The 18,287-nt window shown below is 41.4% G+C and overlaps 1 protein-coding gene across 10 annotated transcripts in view; it reads right to left on the minus strand.

Moving 5' to 3' along the window:
* dgkh (diacylglycerol kinase, eta) overlaps positions 1–18,287 on the minus strand; it is an 87,263-nt gene that overhangs the window by 22,691 nt on the left and 46,285 nt on the right. For 8 of the 10 annotated variants that reach the window (XM_039683610.2, XM_089133357.1, XM_089133355.1 and 5 more), the window contains 11 exons: positions 12,667–12,773; positions 12,063–12,188; positions 11,879–11,981; positions 6,090–6,252; positions 4,782–4,890; positions 4,505–4,644; positions 4,335–4,416; positions 2,522–2,613; positions 2,295–2,394; positions 1,917–2,208; positions 153–284 (listed from right to left, as the gene is read on the minus strand). In XM_039683610.2, coding sequence (XP_039539544.2) covers positions 153–284; positions 1,917–2,208; positions 2,295–2,394; positions 2,522–2,613; positions 4,335–4,416; positions 4,505–4,644; positions 4,782–4,890; positions 6,090–6,252; positions 11,879–11,981; positions 12,063–12,188; positions 12,667–12,773 — 1,446 coding nt within the window. The remainder of the gene's footprint in view (positions 1–152; positions 285–1,916; positions 2,209–2,294; positions 2,395–2,521; positions 2,614–4,334; positions 4,417–4,504; positions 4,645–4,781; positions 4,891–6,089; positions 6,253–11,878; positions 11,982–12,062; positions 12,189–12,666; positions 12,774–18,287) is intronic. The other 2 variants (XM_039683603.2, XM_089133356.1) reach the window with 1 other exon arrangement.

Consider the following 18,287-nt stretch of genomic DNA (forward strand, 5'->3'; position numbering starts at 1 on the left):
ACATCATTCCACTCTTTTCAGCGGCTCCATCACATTCACATGCAACCCAATGGAGGATTTAGCTTTTAAGACCGGTAAGCAAGAACACTTCGCGTCTCACAGGAAACGGATAACAGTGACAGTATGTCTAAGATTTAAAAGCGTGAACTCACAGGGCAGAGATTCCAGTTCTTTAGTGTCCTCGTCCTTCTCGTTGTCTTTGTTTTCGTCCTCACTGTCCTTCCTGAAGTCATTGGGAGACTGCAGCTCCTGCTCCTCGGTGTGAGCGTTCTGCTCATCCACCACTACAGCAGAGAAACACAACCATCTTACTCATGCACTTCTGGACGTGAACACATACAATAAGGTAGGGCTGGGTAATATTAAATACATAATCATGATTTTTGCAGGCGGTAGAACAACATTAGCATTAAGCAACATTGTGAACATCACAAATTTTTAAATGTACTTTTTTTAAGCTTCCCAAAAAGAGTGTCAAGCATCTTGTGAACTGCTCCAGCTCTGAAACAATGCTTTTTGTGACTGATATTACGAATTACTCTTATATCACTTCACACTGACTTTAAAACAGAAAAGCAACTAGAATTGAATTAAAGTAAATTCAATTAATTTCCATGAATCACTTGTCACTGTCCTTCGAAATGTCTCAATTCAAAACTCTGATTTGTGTGATTTATCACTAGGAAATAATGTGGATGTTGGATTTTCCCATGTGGTATTCCTTAATCTTTTACTAAAAAATAAGTAAATATGGACTTTTTCATCACTCAGTATTGTTATTTAATTAAAATACATGAAATGGCCTAATATCACTTGTTAATTTAGTGAAAACTAATTGAAGAATTTGGCAAACAAACCATATTTTTCACATAAAAGTGTGCTGCATCTCACACATTTTACAATCTTCTTTTATATATATATATATATATATATATATATATATATATGGTAACACTACTTTTACTCTAATAAACTTTTACTGTACTTTTACAGCATTTATTGATCTTTGTTAATGGTAATGTCACCTGTATTTATTAACTAAGAAGATAGTATACAAATACAGTAGTATACAAATGTATTGCTCATGATTCGCTCATGTTAGTTAATACATTAATAAACAAACTTTGTGTGTGTGTGTGTGTGTGTGGCAAACAAACCATATTTTTAACACAAAAGTGCATCTCAAACATTTTACAAACTTATTTAAATAGAAAATATTTGCGTTTTTAAAATTGTTATTGCAATTGTATAATAACCATGTATAATTATTTCTCAGTCTCTTCTATAGGCTAATGTGACCTATAATGCATTGACATCATCTTAAACTTGAGCAATAGCAGGAACTTGGCTCTCCTAAACCTGAACTGAATGTAAACGGACTGGAAGGCCGTATAATAATAAATTATTATTATTATTATTATTCTTTGAGAAAGAATTCAGGAGGTCACGCTAAATAAAGCTTTTTGCTTTACTTTTATTTATATTATTTCTTTACATTTTTTATACATATTTTCTGCATTTTTTGGTTGTATCTTAATAAAAAGACCACAAAAAAAAAACAAAAAAAAAAACATGAATGGCCATCAAAACATTGCTAAAACAACAACACTAGTGCTGGCCTAAGACTTTTGCACACTACTGCACTTAAATTCCCCAGCCCTAGAGACTGAGTATTACAGAGTATGCTTAAAACTATTGATTTATTGACACACATGTGGATCCCCCATTTAAATGAACAGAAAAAAACACTCAGGTCCCATTCTAAAACCTTTAAATGTAAATGTGGCTAATTCATTTGAATATAAATCAGTTTGTGTCATACGAATACACGTTTTAGGAGACGCCTATATTCAGAGCAGCATTCTGTAAGCAACAGTGTTGCTTTTCTATTCAAAAGACAAGCAGGACAATCATACTTCTCTCTGCCTGCTCGATGATCTGTCTGAGTGCTTTCTTCAGGCTGTTGGCTCTCAGCACAAGCTGCTCGCGGGGTCTGAAGAGCTTATGGGCAGAGCCCTTTTCCGTCTCATTCTCCTTCAGCTCCGTTATAGACTCTTCACTCAGATCCTCCTCTTCATCCAGCTCTTCCTCCTCCACCTCCTCCTCCACGATGGGTGGTGTGGTGAGGGCTGAGGGCGTCATGGCCTGGGCCTCCAAATTCAGCGTCTGCAGGAGCGAGTCCAGCTTCTCGTTCAGAATCGTACATTGCTGATGGAGAACCAAGGGATAAAAATGTTTACACTGCATTCGCATCGTATTTCTGTCGAGCAGTGACTGAAACATCACAGACTCACTTTGAGGGCCAGAGCATCAGCTTCCACAGTGCTGTCACTGCTTCTCTCGTAACACTTCCCAACTTTGGCCACAAATTCCTTCACCGTCTCACACAATACCCTGGAGGAGAAGAGAGAAGATGAGAGGAACTCTGGCTTTGTAGTGGCTTCTGTTTGTTCTGTTAGTAGTGGAATAGGAACCAGAGTGGAACTACATGTAATAGTCTGGTGTGAGACTGACGACTCACTTTGATGAAGATATGACCACTGAGTGCTGGTCTGAGTTCAGGATCTTTGTGAGATGAGCAGCCACTGAATCCTCATAAGCAGATATCTGTAACTAAAGCCACCTATACTCATCACACATCATATTCATAGTCATAAATATGCAATAGCTGGGCGAGAGAGAGAAAAGTAACATTTCCAGAGAAATTAAAACTTTTTTGTAGCATTTGAATGTTTTTTTAATGATTATTATATGAAAAATCAGTCAATAATCAGAAAGCCCAGAGAGAATCTACAGAATATTTTTTCATTTTCAGTACTGATTTGGATGGGTCAATCTGAGCACTTAAGGTGCGGTCAAATCAGATTTTGTTTTAGTTTTGTTGTGGGCAGCGATGTTTGAAGACCCACTCACACAGAAGTGACTTTCAAATCAAACAGCTTTATATTGGTCAACGCTTATACTTAAGTCAAGTGTATACTTACTTAAATTTAAAATTTAACTATGCAAGTATACTTTAGGTGCACTTTAAATATCTTGCATTTAAAGACTGATTTTATAAAGAGATCATGCTATTCTCACTATTAGTGTTATTAAAACACATTTTAGGCTTAATATTAAGAAATGTAGATATTCCAAGAAGTAATATTCCAAATAAAGTTGAATTATAATATTTATATCAGTAAGTCTCAAGCGATACGTCAGTAAATTTGTTATTAGATTTGTAGTACACTAAATACAGTATGAAATATGTGTATTTAAATCCGTTTTGGTATTGTTTTTTTTTTTTTTTTCATTAGGGCAGCGTGGGGAAATCTTTTGCCCTTGTGAAATTCCTGATCACTTGGACTCCAATGGAAATTACAGGATTTTGCCCGCGAAAATTTGCAGAAAATCTGTAAATCTGACCGAATGAAATTATGCAAGATGGATTTTACACATAGTAAAATTTTTTGTTGATCAAATTAGCCAAAATATTAGCAGAATAAGTAATTCTAAAAAAAAAAATGTAATGTAATCTGGCGCTCCAATTCTGAATTATTAAAGTCCCCGTGAAATCAAAATTGAACCTATTTACTCTGTTAGCGCATATTACTAGTCTTGTGGTGAACAATTAATCCGTGCAAGTAAAAATATATTAAAAAAATGTTTTACCTTGGTAATTTTTAATCAAAATCTGAAAAGTTACTTCCGGTCTGGAACGGTTTCTTTTTCTGATGACGTAGGTTTCACAGCTTGGGTGGGGAAACGCTTAACCACTCCCCTCAAACCGTTAGTTTGCTATGAGCGAGAGATGGAGAGGAGGAGCGCTAGAGGAAAGCCCTGCTCTCTGTTCAATATTCCGTTTCACTTGGAAATACGTCACAGCACTGGAGAAAAATCGTTTGCAACTTCCGGTTCACGGGGACTTTAAGTCTGAGAAATGTATAAAGTCTCACAAATCTCAATTATAAACATTAGTAACAGTCTCTTAATTTTGATTAATGATAATGGCTTATGGTTCAGTAAGTGATTTAGGTGTTAATTTGCTCCTTTCAATTCAGTCGTTAAACCAATTCAAACAAATAACTTAAAAGTTTGTGAGTCTTTAAAAAATAGAACCAGGTTATAAGAGCCATTTGTTAGCGAAGCGGACTGCAATGGATGTGCTGAATGTATTCTTATGTTTACAGTGATTGAAACACAACTGAAAGATGTGCTATGTATTGTCTTTGTTATATTTTTGCAGCACCTAGTCTTAGATAAAGTGTAGCATGTGACACTGTGACATGTCAACAACCCATTTAATGGTGTTGAAGCCGATGTATGCATTGCAGTTAATGTGTTGCTAGTACCTGGCCATCCTCTGCCTCCTCTGGTGTGACGGGGCAGCTGTGTTTGGGAGGTATTTTAATCTCATACGTCATTATACTCCACCTGTGAACAGCAGCTGTAGATGTAGCCAACGACACAAATATTATACATGTGACATAGTTCTGGACACATGCTAGGGTGCGCTCTGTACCTGTCCAGCATCTTCGTGCTGGCTCTCTCCAGCTTCTCCAGTATCTGAGGGAGTTGCGTGTCATCGTCGCACGACGGCCCCCAACCAAGCACCCGTGCCAGGTCATTCCCGGTGCCCAGCGGCAGCACCCCCAGCTGGCACTGCCAACATGAGACGGTTCATATCACTGAGCCAGTTCATTAAGAAATCCTCATAAACATCTGCTCAACACTCGTGTGCAAAGTCCTAACCTTACAGGGACAGCTTTACATGGTGTAGAAGAGTACTTTTCAATCACCTGTTTGTGAAGATTTAGTTTATCGATTTCAGACAGAACCCAACCAACGCTTCCATCTCCTCCACACACGAGTATTCGGAAATTGTCGAACTTTTGGAACAAGCGAAGGCTTTAAAAGAGAAAAGAGTGTTAAAATAAAGTGAGAGAAGGTTGACCTGAAATACATACATATTGGGTACTTGACGTCCTAAATTCAACCGAAACCTATTTTAAACAGTGCTTTTATAATTATGTTATAATCATGCCTGAGGTTATTTAACCCTTGTGCTGCATTAGATTTTTAACACCGTTGAGTGCATTAAGGACCAAAAATGGCCACATAATAAACATTGCCTAAAATATTATATATTATTATTATTTTCCACTTTTACCAAGTTAAATCTTTTAACCAGCATCAGTCCTCATTATAATTACCAAAAATGTATTCAATTTCAGGATTTTAACCCTTTAATTACCAGTTTTGTTTGCGAAACCATCGATTTGTATAAGAGGAAAAAACACAAAAATTCAATTATTTTCAATAAACTAAATGCAAAGAGAACACTTTAGATTTGGATTATCACAGTCCCACTTTGAAAAAAATCCCACTTAGCGCGTTAGAGACCAAAAATGGCCACCTATTAAACATTGCCTATTGCCTAAAATAAGGTGCATTTCCACCCATAGGGAATAAATATGTAGTGACGTCATCTGGTGGAATACACTATATAATGCAAATATAATGCTTTTGCTTCAAAATGAAAGGATGTTTGTGCAAAAATCATGTTTCATGTATTACTGACAGCCTCAGATTTAAACAACGTTTTAATGGGTTTCAATGGGCCATTTTTGGTCTTTATGGTGCTGAGTGTTACTATTTGATCTACACAGTGTGTGTTATACATATTTTGCAAAATGGGATCACATTTTTTACATGTATCCAAAAAGTCACAATTTTGCCAAATTTCATACCATTTGCATTAAAACAGCCAAAATGGTCAAAGAAATTAAACTGCAAAAGACCAAAAATGTCCCTAATGCAGCATAAGGGTTAAGACTACATGGGATATTTGTTCTTTTAAAAATTAATTCGTCCCACTGTAGGATAATTAAAATGAGCTAAAGGGTTAATAAAATGGATAAAAATATAACACAAATGTTTATGGGACCTGAAAAATACACAATCTGGAAAATGATTGTAAAAAAGTGCAAAAAGACTCATCATACGCCAACTATCCAAACACCAGCAAAACAAGCAAAATCATTGATTTGCTTCTAAGACAATGATCAATAGTTCAATCTCCGCGACCTTTGACATCCAAGTCTTACCCTAAATGAGGTCCACCGTTGACCAGGTCAAAGACCTGAGCGGGATTGAGCAGCTGTTTGAAGCGACGCAGGAATTTTACCCCTTGGTTGTCTCCGCTTTTTGAGTTGACAAACACGAGGAGTGGACTAGCACATGATGGGGGACAGGTGGCCTTCCAGAAACCTGTCACAAGAAAAGAACGAAAAAGATTATAAACTTCTTAGCTCAGCTTTTACAAAATGTAGATACCCTGTTTGGACCAAATGTTAAACTAAAGCAGCATTATTTGTAAAGAAGGTAAATAATGCACTGCAACAAACAAGATGGCAGATGAAGCGGGCAAGTTGATTATAAATAAACATACATCATTTATTATAGGAAAAAAGTATATAAAAATAGTTTAGTCTAATTACTCAGTGTTTATGTATGATATGTGGTGTAACACTTAAAGGTGCAGTAAGCAATTTCTGAAAAAACGCTGTTGAAAATGTAAATATTATCAAAGAGGTCAGAGGAATATAATTGAAAAAGGACGGTTACAATGAGGCAAGAGGTAGGACTTGCGTTAATATTGGAATAGCTTATAGCTGGAATAGCGCTTGGGATATGTTGGAGTGGGAAGGCCTGAAAACGGATGCAGAGGTTGTTTTGTTTCTGCTCGATACGTGAGCAACATTGGTTTTGCTGGTTTACCGATCCAAGATATGCTGTTGTAATATAAGCTATAATAACGGAACAGTCTGATGCGGATGCTGTTAGTCATTGCCTGTGTTGCATAGCATGTTTGTGCATTTTGGGGGAGGAGCAATGAAGGAAGGAGTATGTTTGTTTGGGTGTCGATTTCAAATATCAACTGTGTTTCTCAGAAATCGCTTACTGCACCTTTAAGAGCCTCACATTGTTATCTTAGCAAAAATATTGAATTTGGTTTTTGGCAACAAAAAAGGCTTTAATTTTGGTTTCTGTGCTTTTGGAAAAACAAAGTTTTTGTGCATCATTATTTATTTCACCTATTGTAAAATTACATTGCATTATTAGCTTCTAAGCTAACATGCTAACGCCCAAAACTGAAATAATCGTGCGCCTTGTTTTTGCATGTTTAGCTTATACAGTATGTGCTTGTGTGTTCCCTGGCAATCTTTAATAGTGCCATGCTTTCAAATTAAACTACAGGAACTAAATGCCAGAACTTGCATACTAAAAAAAGATTTTTGTTTACTCAATGTTGCTTAGGAACAGTTTTCTTCGTGCCTGGACAAGCATGAATCACAGAGAAAGAAGTGGAAATAATTTTGTGCATCAGCAGCACAAGGAAAAGCAAACCATCAGCCTAGTCCGTTTTCGCTGGAAAAGATGTGTACTAAAGCGTGTAAATAATCCAGCACTTTGATTTCTTTGTCTTCATTAGAGCTGGGCATGAGGAGCTGTCACCAAACATGCTGGCAGTCGGTGTGATCACGTGCACACATGTGCAGTAAACAGTCTCTGAACATGCCAGTAGCTGTGAGCAACAACCCACTGTGTTTATGAGCTTCGCCATATGCATCTTTTAGATTTTCACATTCCTGTCTCTCCATTGCAACCGTCTGAGGAATTGTTTGCATGTGCACACGCAACCACAGTGCATTCACCTCTGTTTACCTGTATGCATCAGTGTGTATTGCACTGTGTTTACATGGATCTAAGCATGCATGAGTGTTAGTAACGCTGACAGTTGCCCTCGAGCGTGGGTTTGCGTTTTCTCCGTGTGGCTGCGAGCGGACATTGGCGCGTGGGTGGACGTCTGTCAGTAGACCCCTTTGAGTCTAACAGAAGCCTTGTCTCTCTTTTCCCTCACTCTCTCACTCTCTCCTTGAGGCAGGCTGAAGCAAACTGAGTCACGAAGCTCAAGCACGTGCCAAAGGCAGCCCTGAGCATATTAAGATGCAGCTCTCCTCGCCACCTAGCAATGAGGCGGGGGATTCCTTACACGTGACGGACTCTCCTACTTTCCCATCACAGCCTTGTGCTTTCTGTATCCCTGTCTACTACTTTGGCATTTTAACAGTCTTAAATCTGTCCATCCTGCCACCATTCTCTTCTTCTATTTTAAACAGCCAATTAACAGGAGCCACAAAGCGATCAGACGAAACTTCACAGCCATTGATTTTCATTACATTTCTGTCTGGCCCCAACTAATCTCTATATCCGATATGTGCTCCACCAATTATAGACAGAGGAGCTTTGAGGTTCTGATCAATAGCGAATGTCCTCAGTTCTCACATTATTTGACTTCCCACATGGCAAAGGGGAAAACCACCAGAATCAATGGCTGTGTCCGAAACCAAGCTGTCCAACAACTTAAAACCTGTTCACACCAAGAACGTTAACTTTAGTGATAACTAGTGTTTTGCCGATTTATTGCAGTCTGACATTTCCCTCCAGTTTCTCAGATAGGGCTTAAGCCTAGTCCCAGACTAAAATGCATGTTTAGCACTGTTTTAACTGAAAGCAACTTCCTCTGACATACACTATATTGCTAAAAGTAATGGGACACCCATACAAATATTGAATTCAGGTGTTCCAATCACATCCATTTCCACAGTTGTATAAAATCAAGTACCTAGGCATGCAAACTGCTTCTACAAACATTTGTGATGGAATGGGTCGCTCTTAGGAGCTCAGTGAATTCAAGCCTGGTACCAAAGATAGGTTGCCACCCGTGCAACAAGTCCATTCGTGAAATTTCCTCACTACTAAATATTCAACAATCAACTGTTGGTAAGTGGTATTGTAACAAAGTGGAAACAATTGGCAAAAACAGCAACTCAGCCAGGAAGTGGTAGGCCATGTTAAATCACAGGGTCGCCAACTTTCTGCAGAGTCAATAGCTACAGACCTCCATGGGTTTCCATGGCCGAGCAGCTGTATCCAAGCCTTACATCACCAAGTGCAAAGCAAAATGTCAGATTCAGTGGTCTAAAGCACACCACCAATGGGCTCTAGAGCAGTGTGGCAATTCGATGGACGAGTCTGGATTTGGTGGTTGGCAGGAGAACGGTACTTGTCTGACTGCATTGTGCCAAGTGTAAAGTTTGGTGGAGGGGGGATTATGGTGTGGGGTTGTTTTTCAGGGATTGGGTTTGGCCCCTTAGTTCCAGTGAAATTTTGGACAATTTCATGCTCCCATCTTTGTGGGAACAGTTTTGTTCCTGTTCCAACATGACTGCGCACCAGTGCAAAAAGCAAGGACCATACAGCTATGGATGAGTGAGTTTGGTTTGGAGGAACTTGACTGGTCTGCACAGAGTCCTAACCTCAACCTGATAGGACACCTTTGGGATGAATTAGAGTGGAGACAGCGAATGCGCTTCTAGAAGAATAGTCAATTATTCCCATAAACACATTCCGACCTAAACCTTGTGGAAAGCCTTCCCAGAAGAGTAGAAGCTGGTATAGCTGCAGGTGGGTGGACCAACTCCATATTAAACCCTATGGATTAAGAATGGGATGTAATTAAAGTTCATGTGCATGTAAAGGAAGACGTCCCAAAACTATTGGCAATATAGTGTATCTTAAAAGATGTCCATGTCATTGTTTTGTTTCAAGATCATTGAACTAAAACCTAATCCTGGCTTAATCTAAGTCCTGTTTGTGAAACCAGGCTTTCCTTACTGTTTATTTAAGCTTACCCAGACAAAGCGAGCATTTGTGGTAGGGGAGGAGGAAATGTCTTGCAAAACTCATACTTTTTTTTCTTGACCCAAAAATGATAAAATCAATGAATCAATGGCTGTGTTTGAAAACCAAGCTGCCCAATCACATATTTGACAAGCCTGTTTACACCTAGATAGATAGAAACTATAGCAATAACTAGTGTCAAAAGTACTAGTTCTTCGGTACCAAGTTAGTTCTTAAAAAAAAAAAAAAAAAGTAAACAAGAGCTTCTGAAGTACAGGTAGTACAGAGGGTCAATTGGCAAGAAAACACTTTGGATTTAAAGCAGATGAAGGGAATCTTACTGATAACCAAAAATAAAATAAAAACATTTTGGCAAAACTGTGTAATCGAATTTTTGTGATGAAAGGAGGAAATGCATTATTAATGTTGTAGCATATTTCAGTTTGCGTACTTAACACTTAACATACTTAATGCGTGGATACAATAAATGGGAGGGCATGATGGGTTTTTACTAATTTTGGTACCATGAGAATACTAGCGATAACTATATTATCCTCCAAACCATTTTACAATAACATTCGAAGTGCTTTCATCGTCTGCTGCTCTAAATGCTTGAGCTATTTATAGTCGAAGTGGATTCTGATTAGCTGCCAATGATTTATCGTTCACCAACAGGGAAAAAAATAGATGTAGTTTTATTTTGGTAGAGGGGCCATTAAAGCTCTTTTGTTGATGCCACAATATTGCATGCAAATAACACTACGACTCCTTTAAAAATTGACCAGAAGATGGCATCTCAGTTGACAGGATGTTGCACAAAAACAAAATGTTTCTACCCATACAATCTGAGAAAGCAGAATATTTCAGCTTTTGGACACTTTTTTTTTAAATCTTCAAGATATTGAGCATGAAGTGGCTCTAAATAGCATTCATATGTGTCAATAAAAGGCAATGTGCAATTTCCTGGAAATCAGTGGCATATGCTCTGAAACAGGCTGACTGAGCAAACAGGCAAGGTATGAATCCTCAGCAGCAGGATAATAATGCAGAAAGAGATAGCGAGAGCCGGGTATGGGAGAGTGCTTTTGTTTGCTCTCATCTTGAATTTTCCAAGCACATGGTCCACCAGAGGTGGTTATGTTTACATGCGTTGGGAAGAGATACTCTAAGGGAAAGTGACTTTCCACACCACCCTGACACATGCCGGGGAGATGGAAAGAAAAACAAAGGAACAAAGTGTCTCTCAGGAAAGGAAAAAAAACATCCGATCTGTATGATCAAATCAAAAGATGTCAGAGGTGTAATGAAAAAGATATTGTTCTTCATGCAGCCTGGGAATTAGCAAAGCTAATGAGCACCTGAGCTCCTCCCAACACTTCACTCACACACATGGTTTCATGTTTTATGGGGACATTCCATATACATAATGATTTTTCATACTGTACAAACTGTATATTCTATCCCCTACCCATTTATCACAGAAAACGTGTTGCATTTTTACATTTTCAAAAAACATCACTATGATTTATAAGCTATTTTCCCCTCATGTGGACCAAAAAATGTCCCCACAAGGCCATTTTGGATATTGCCATCTAAGTAGGGACATTTTGTCCCCGTAACATAGGGTTAACCAGGACCATACACACAGCCACACACACTGGTTCATAATCATACTCTATATCCAGAGTGGGATCATGTATAAGAACGCAATCAGGCAACCATCCATTTTTAGTGACATTTGACCTTTTGAAACAAGAGGTTTTCTTGTACTATGAAAATATTGAAAACTTCATAACTCAAAACTTCCACCCTGGTCCAAAAAATTATTTACAGAAAAAAAAAAAAAAAAAAAAACATACGTGGACAGAACAACTTGTTTTTAATTTTCTTTAATTAATTAAATTTTATTTTACAGCTTATTTTACTAAGATTATAACCTCTAAAAAGTAAAGCAAAATAATAATAAAAATAATAAATAAATTTAAAAAAGCTTAAAAATAAATGAATAAACCATTTTAATCGTTATCAATCAAATAAAGTATACCTACTGTATAAATAATATTATTTAAATTAATACATTAAATGATTATTTATCAATATTTATGTGTATACACTCTTGAACTGGCTCTTGTGAAGAAAAAAGTCTTACCGTCTGAGTCAATGCTGTTGAGGGCGGTAGGGGGGATGATGGACACTTTGCACTGGCCAAGGGGACATTTGCGGGGGTAGATATCCATGCATGCCGTGTGCACCTGTCCAAGCACAGACAGCTTTTAGAGTTCAAAAGCTCTCTGTAGTAAGTTATAAAGCATTCTGGGATATGTAGTTCTTACCATGGCTTTGCACCACAAACAACGCCAGTCCTGCAAGCGCAGCACGCTGCCACAGGTTTTGTCACAAACGGCACACTTCGCACTGACGGGCAGGTTGCCTTCCAGCCATTGATGTGGCATCGCAATCTATAGGGGAAAAAAAAAAATAATAATAATTAAAATGTACACCGCCAGACTTACAGTGCTTAGCATAGGTGAATTCACCCATGATAAAGCGGACTAAAAAGAGGAATAAAAAAATCAAAGTATCCATGAAATAACTGGCCTTTAAAAATAAAAATCTGCCTGACTCTATGGGAATTTAACATAGGTCCTGACTTATGCCCCCTGTATTTTAAGGAAGAACATTTATTTATTTATGATGCATTATTCATTCACAAAAAAAAAAAAAAAAAAATGGTGCCCTTAAAGTTGCATTTTTCCTTTTTTTTTAAATTAAGGCATTAGGATCAATTTACAAAAGATAATTTTTTTATTCCACTTTTTAGTCAACTTTAGCATGGGTGTATTCATTTATGCTAAGCACTGTATATACCTGACTTTTTTTCTGTTCACTTAAAAGTTATTCATTAGCTCACTGAACCACAGGCTTTACGCGACTCACCCCGTCCTCATCCTCAATGATATCCTTCCCGATAGAGGCCAACGTTGTCCATTTGCAGTTGTTGGTGGCCCTGACTGCGCATCTTTTGTGGGCCTTGAATTTACACACTGCAAGAGAGAAATACCAGTTATACGTTTGGCCAGCAGTAACCTTGAGATGCTTATATGACAATCAAGGTTTTATCATTTCAGCAGAAAGAAATATGAGGTAATAAAAGACGCCAGAAAAAAAACACAATAAACAGTGCTCAACTGAGGAATTTGAAAAACCAAATGCTAAAAATGAATATATTTATGCCAATCAAGTATTTTAACAATGGAGGCGACACCAAAGTGGGCAAGTAATGTAATCTGTGTATGGCTGAACACCATTCAACACCGGTCTCATCGGTCTCATACCCAGCAAGCCTAATTCATAGCCAAATGTACAGTACCTATGCATGACCTTCTAAACTGTTTCACCTGTGTAGCTTACGTTAAATACTCTAAATAAGCTATTTACATAATTTATGCAGCATTGGCAATAACATCTTTTTCCTTAACATTTTCAGGTCTATAACGTACAGCAATCTAGAAATCTACATTTCTAATCTCTATTAACATTGTTTACTGTGGGAAACACAATAGACCGTTTGTCTTTGTCTTGAACAGATATTTTGTTATCTGTCGTAAATTGGGGATCGATTTTTTTCTATATTCTGGAAACTTAACCTAACCACGCTGGCGCTGTACTGTCCTCACCAATGGTGTGGGTGAGGTCCAATAAGCTAATGGCTTCCAGTTCTTTGTTGATTTCCTCTATTAAATTGCACTGCAGATCTAATCAAGTTAGCAATGTTCATCTGGTCGTTTCCAGAAGTAGAATTAAGTGGCTGATTGATTGGCTGGCTGGCGTCCTACTCCATAATGTAACTCTCTGGCACATTACCGTGGCCACCTCCATTCCTACGAACTCAAAATGTACACTCAGCTGTTTCCTGACACAGATGCTGCAATCCATGCAGATGTCTCTACAAGTTGCAGAAATACACAGTGCATTAAGGATCCGGATTGTTCTGTACAAGCAGGGCTGCCTGGCGCCCAGATCCAAAGATTCAGACCCTGAAAAAGCCTCAAATCCAGTTAAATCAGCCCATCTCAGTGTCTGAGTGCATTACGCCTCCATATGCTGCCGGGACTTCTGATGTCCTGTAGGATTTACACAGATTTGTGATGACATGGCTAATCACACCAGAGCAGAGATGCATTTAGCCCAGCCAAGCCCAGCCAGCAGGGACGCCACAGTCACTACAGAAAGTGTTTCCTCCCTGGAGTATTCCAGGATTGGAGTGGATATGAGCTGAACGGCGCTGTTTACTGGAAAGGAAGCCGAATATTCGCGGTATGTCCGACCGACACTGGGAATTTCCACTTTCTGCAACGCCATCTCTCAATGATTAATGAGGAGACACGTCTAATGCGCCGAGACAAGGGCGGACGCGTCCTCTTCAGAGATTCATAACGCTAATCAGAGAGCGCTTCATCTCGCTTGGGCTCCGCACTCATCTTGTAATCAGAGCTGGTCTTACCTCAGACCATTTCACATGGCTCTGAAAACAAATCTCCAATAACTGACTCTAATGTCATTTTCTGGGCTGTTAGCAAACCATTTACAGACAATTCAGTAATGCTGAGTGAACGTAAGACTGTTTACGATGCGCTGCTAATGGACAGGATGTCTCTGTCAAATTAGAGAGTGAGAAATATTGAGTTTGGCTCTTTTGTTGGGGCCCATGTCTCACATCAATCTTTATTGATTGGCTGCTGTAGGAAATCAAAGTGAAATATGAGCAGCAATGATAGTTCTAAACTGCAAGTCTCTCAACTTGGAAAGAACCCTGGTAAAAAGACAGGTGTAAACTTGCATGAATTCCCATGCTGGCCAAGCTGGTCAGAACTTGGTGGGAAAGATGGTCAAGCATTTTTGATGGGACACCAGCACATCAAATCAAATGCTGCTAACCTGATGACCAGTAAACTCTGGTCTTTGTAATCCTGCTGCAAAGTTAATGTCCAGTGCTATATGTCGGGCCTCCCTGGTTGAGTTTGTAGTACTTCAGATTAAACTGATTCCAAGACCATATTTCCATGGTCTTGGTCTTCTCATTGACTCTGTCTTGATTCAGACTTGACCCTCTACTAGACTCGGACTTGACCCTTTCTGGGCTTGAATCAGACTCAACCCTTTTCAGGTCTTGGTCTTGATTCAGACTTGGCCCTCTTCAGGTCACTCTCTCGAATCAGAATAAAAACTGTTCTGGTCTTGACTAAGTCTTGAAACTTTTCTGGTCTCGACCTTATCCATCCTCAGATCTAGGTATTGACTTGGACTTGTCCCTCTTCTGGTCTCTGTCTTAACTCAGACACAACCCTCTTTTGATCTCATTCTTGACTCAGACTCGACCTTCTTCTATCCCGGAGTCAGACTTGAATGAAATGGTCTTGGCTACAACACCGCAAATTTTCATGGAAAGCAAGGTCTAGACATTTAATTGTATAAACTTGTGTTGATTTCACAAGAATATAAAGATATAAAGAAACTACACTTTGGAATTCAATAAGCTGTTTAAGAAGTAATTAAGTAATGTTTAAGTAATGATCTGTGCTCACAACTTTATATATACAACAATCGTCCATAATTTTTGCTGCTATATTCAAAGCTAACTACATTTCCCATTATTCTCTACAGCAGTATGAGAATGATAAATACATAAATCATCGACGCACCTAAAGCATCATTTGCTCTTTATTTTAACGCATTAACGCTAAAAAGCTCCTTTATTTTTTAATAACCCAAAAAAACAGTAAGAAAAGTGTGTATGTGACGTTTTAGCTCAAAATACCCCACAGATATTTTTTATAGCATGGTAAAACTGTCACTTTTTGAGAGTGAGCAAAAACACGCTGTTCCCTTTCGTAGTCACTTCGAGTTACGTCAGAAGTGACGGAGATTGGGGGTTTCGCATAGAAAGCCAATCCTCTTCGAGTATTAAAACACGAGCCAATGGCATGCAATGCCTTGGGGCTGCGGAAATTTGCATAGCGTACTCCGCCCTACTCCGTGAGTATAAAAGGAGGAAGTGAACGCAACCGCAGTATGTTTTCGCTTCGGAGCCAAGAGAACCTCTTCACTCCTGAAAGCACTGTTCAAGACTCTTCGAGACGAGCGTCCTCTTCAGTGTTGGTGTGACGGCGGTACCCAGCGAGATTCTGCATCGCCTGCGATCTGAGCAGTGGTCTGCCAGACTTTGCGCTTCTCCCTGGTCGCTTCAGCGCTGAAAGAGTGAATTTTCTCCTCTCATTGAAAGAGCTGCACGCGCACGTCTTTTTAAAGACGGTTCGCCCGTGCTCTTCTGGGTGTGATTGATTTCTGTCGTCATCTGATGGTCACGATCGCTGCTTTGTATGCCTGGGCATTTCAGCATGCAGCAGCAGCGTTCGTGGATGACTCATTTTCCTTCTGTGGGAACATGACCATCTCTACACTGAGGTCGAGACTCAATGATCTCACTTGAGTGAGAGTCCCGGTCCCCCCCGCTCGATCGGTTTCCTCCATAGGGGGCCCGTCGACCCGGGGACCTGGTGATTTACGGTGATGGTGTGGGATAAAGCCCCGACGATTCCTCGGGCCACACCTCCCGCCTCAGTGCGAGAGCCAGCGAGCGTTAGTTCGATTCAGTCGGTTGCTTCTTCGGTGGCACCGGCTGCTTCGGGCAGCGCTCCAGATGATGATGCGATGTCGATCACAGCGTCACTAGGCGGGCTTGACTCCTCGGGAAGTGAGGATGCGGCCGCGTTGCCTCCCTCGGGAGCGTCAGCGCCGCCGTGTCTGATCCCGCGATGATGGCCGTGCTATCTCGGGCGTCCGTGAGCATCGGGTGGGGGCGGAACTCCGCCCCTCCCCGGTCTCTCGCGGCTGAATAATTGGTTTTTGGGTAACGCTGCCGCCTTACGGCCACGGCCAACCCCAATTTCCTTTTTTCCCCGAGTTGCATGCGGAACTGACACGCACTAATAAATAAATAAATAAAAAATAAAAAATAAAAATAAAAAAGCGTGCTTAGTTCCCCGCCCTTCCTCCCCTCGGCGATGCGGCTGTCTGTGGGTACGCTGGGGCTCCCCCGGTCAACCGGCGGTTGCTCTCAGATGCCCCTCCAAAGCCTATGGGTTCTCGTCGTCTATGGCGGCGCGATTCTGTAGAGCGGCGGGACAGGCAGCCTCCGCCCTGCATATGATGAGCACCTACAAGGCTAGCTGCTCAGGAATGTGCACGAGGAGGTGACGGACCAAGCGAGCTGCGAGCCTGTCGCCTACCTTGTCCTTAAACGGGTCACGGAGGCGGTCGCTCGCTCCCTTGGTCAGGTGATGCCCACCGCTGTGGTCCAGGAGCATCATTAAAAAAAAAAAAAAAAATCGGCGGTGCGGTCCAGGACTTTGCCCAGCACTTCTCGACCGCCTAGGAGCAGACGAAGGCGGTTTCTCTGCCCCGACGGCCAGCTGCTGCCTCCAACCAGCCGTCGGCTCGGACGCCTCCGCCAGCTCGCCGCCGAGGACGCCCCCCTGCGGCTCCCTTCCCTCCCACGCGGCCCCAGCAGCAGCCTTCAGCCGGTTCGCGTCGCGGAGGAGGCCACAGGTAAGCGTCCCAAGAAAAGAGCCCCCCCTCAGGCCGCGTGCCCCGCTAGATGCCAGGCGTAGCGATGTTCCTGAGGCGGGCCGCTCAGTGATAGTGTCATGGTCTTTCTCAGGAGGCGGTGGCAGGGCCCCTCCTTCCCCGGTGGAGGGCCGGTGGAGAATCTTTTGTTCTAGCTAGCTCCCTGAGCTGGTTGAGGAAAAGCTGACACTGTCATTGAGCACACAGACTGGAATGAGCGCGCACGACGTCCAGTGCGTCGCCCCGTTCATTCCTCTCTGTCTCGGAGGGCGCGGAAGGGTGCGTGTGTCGTCCCCGGGCTACGCCAATCCCTTCCCCCTCTGTCGCCAGACCCCCGGCAGAACAGACCCCCGTGGAACGCTCTGCCTTCCCTGGTCTCTTCTGTCGGGGAGCGGGTTTCGACGGTGCATCCGGACGGGGTAACTCCTGCACGCATGCCGGTCGACCCGCCTCGCTGCCCCTCCGGGGGGACGTCTGTGGTTCGCATGACCCCGTTGGCTCACTTCCTGGAAGCCTGGCTAGCGCTTCCCGGGGTTCCCGCTGGGTCATCAGAACGATCGGATTCGGCTACGCGATTCAGTTCGCACGGTCTCTTCCCCGCTTCAGGGGAGTTCGCTCCACGATGGTTGGTGGCAATGCCCCAGTCTTGAGAGCGGAGATTGCGACCCTGCTGGCGAAGGGTGCAATCGAGACGGTCCCTCCAGCCGAGGTGAGGTCCGGGCTTTACAGCCCCTACTTCATTGTCCCCAAGAAAGACCGGTGGGTTACGACCGATCCTGGACCTGCGCATTTTGAACCGTTCTCTCCATCGACTACCGTTCAAAATGCTCACGGCCAAACGCATTTTCGAATGTGTTCGGTATCAGGATTGGTTTGCAGCGATCGACCTGAAGGACGCGTACTTCCATGTCTCCATTCTCCCTCGACACAGA

The sequence above is a fragment of the Pimephales promelas genome, chromosome 7 (genome assembly GCF_988280905.1).
Source record: "Pimephales promelas chromosome 7, fPimPro1.hap1.1, whole genome shotgun sequence".
In the NCBI taxonomy this organism is placed as follows: Eukaryota; Metazoa; Chordata; class Actinopteri; order Cypriniformes; family Leuciscidae; genus Pimephales; species Pimephales promelas.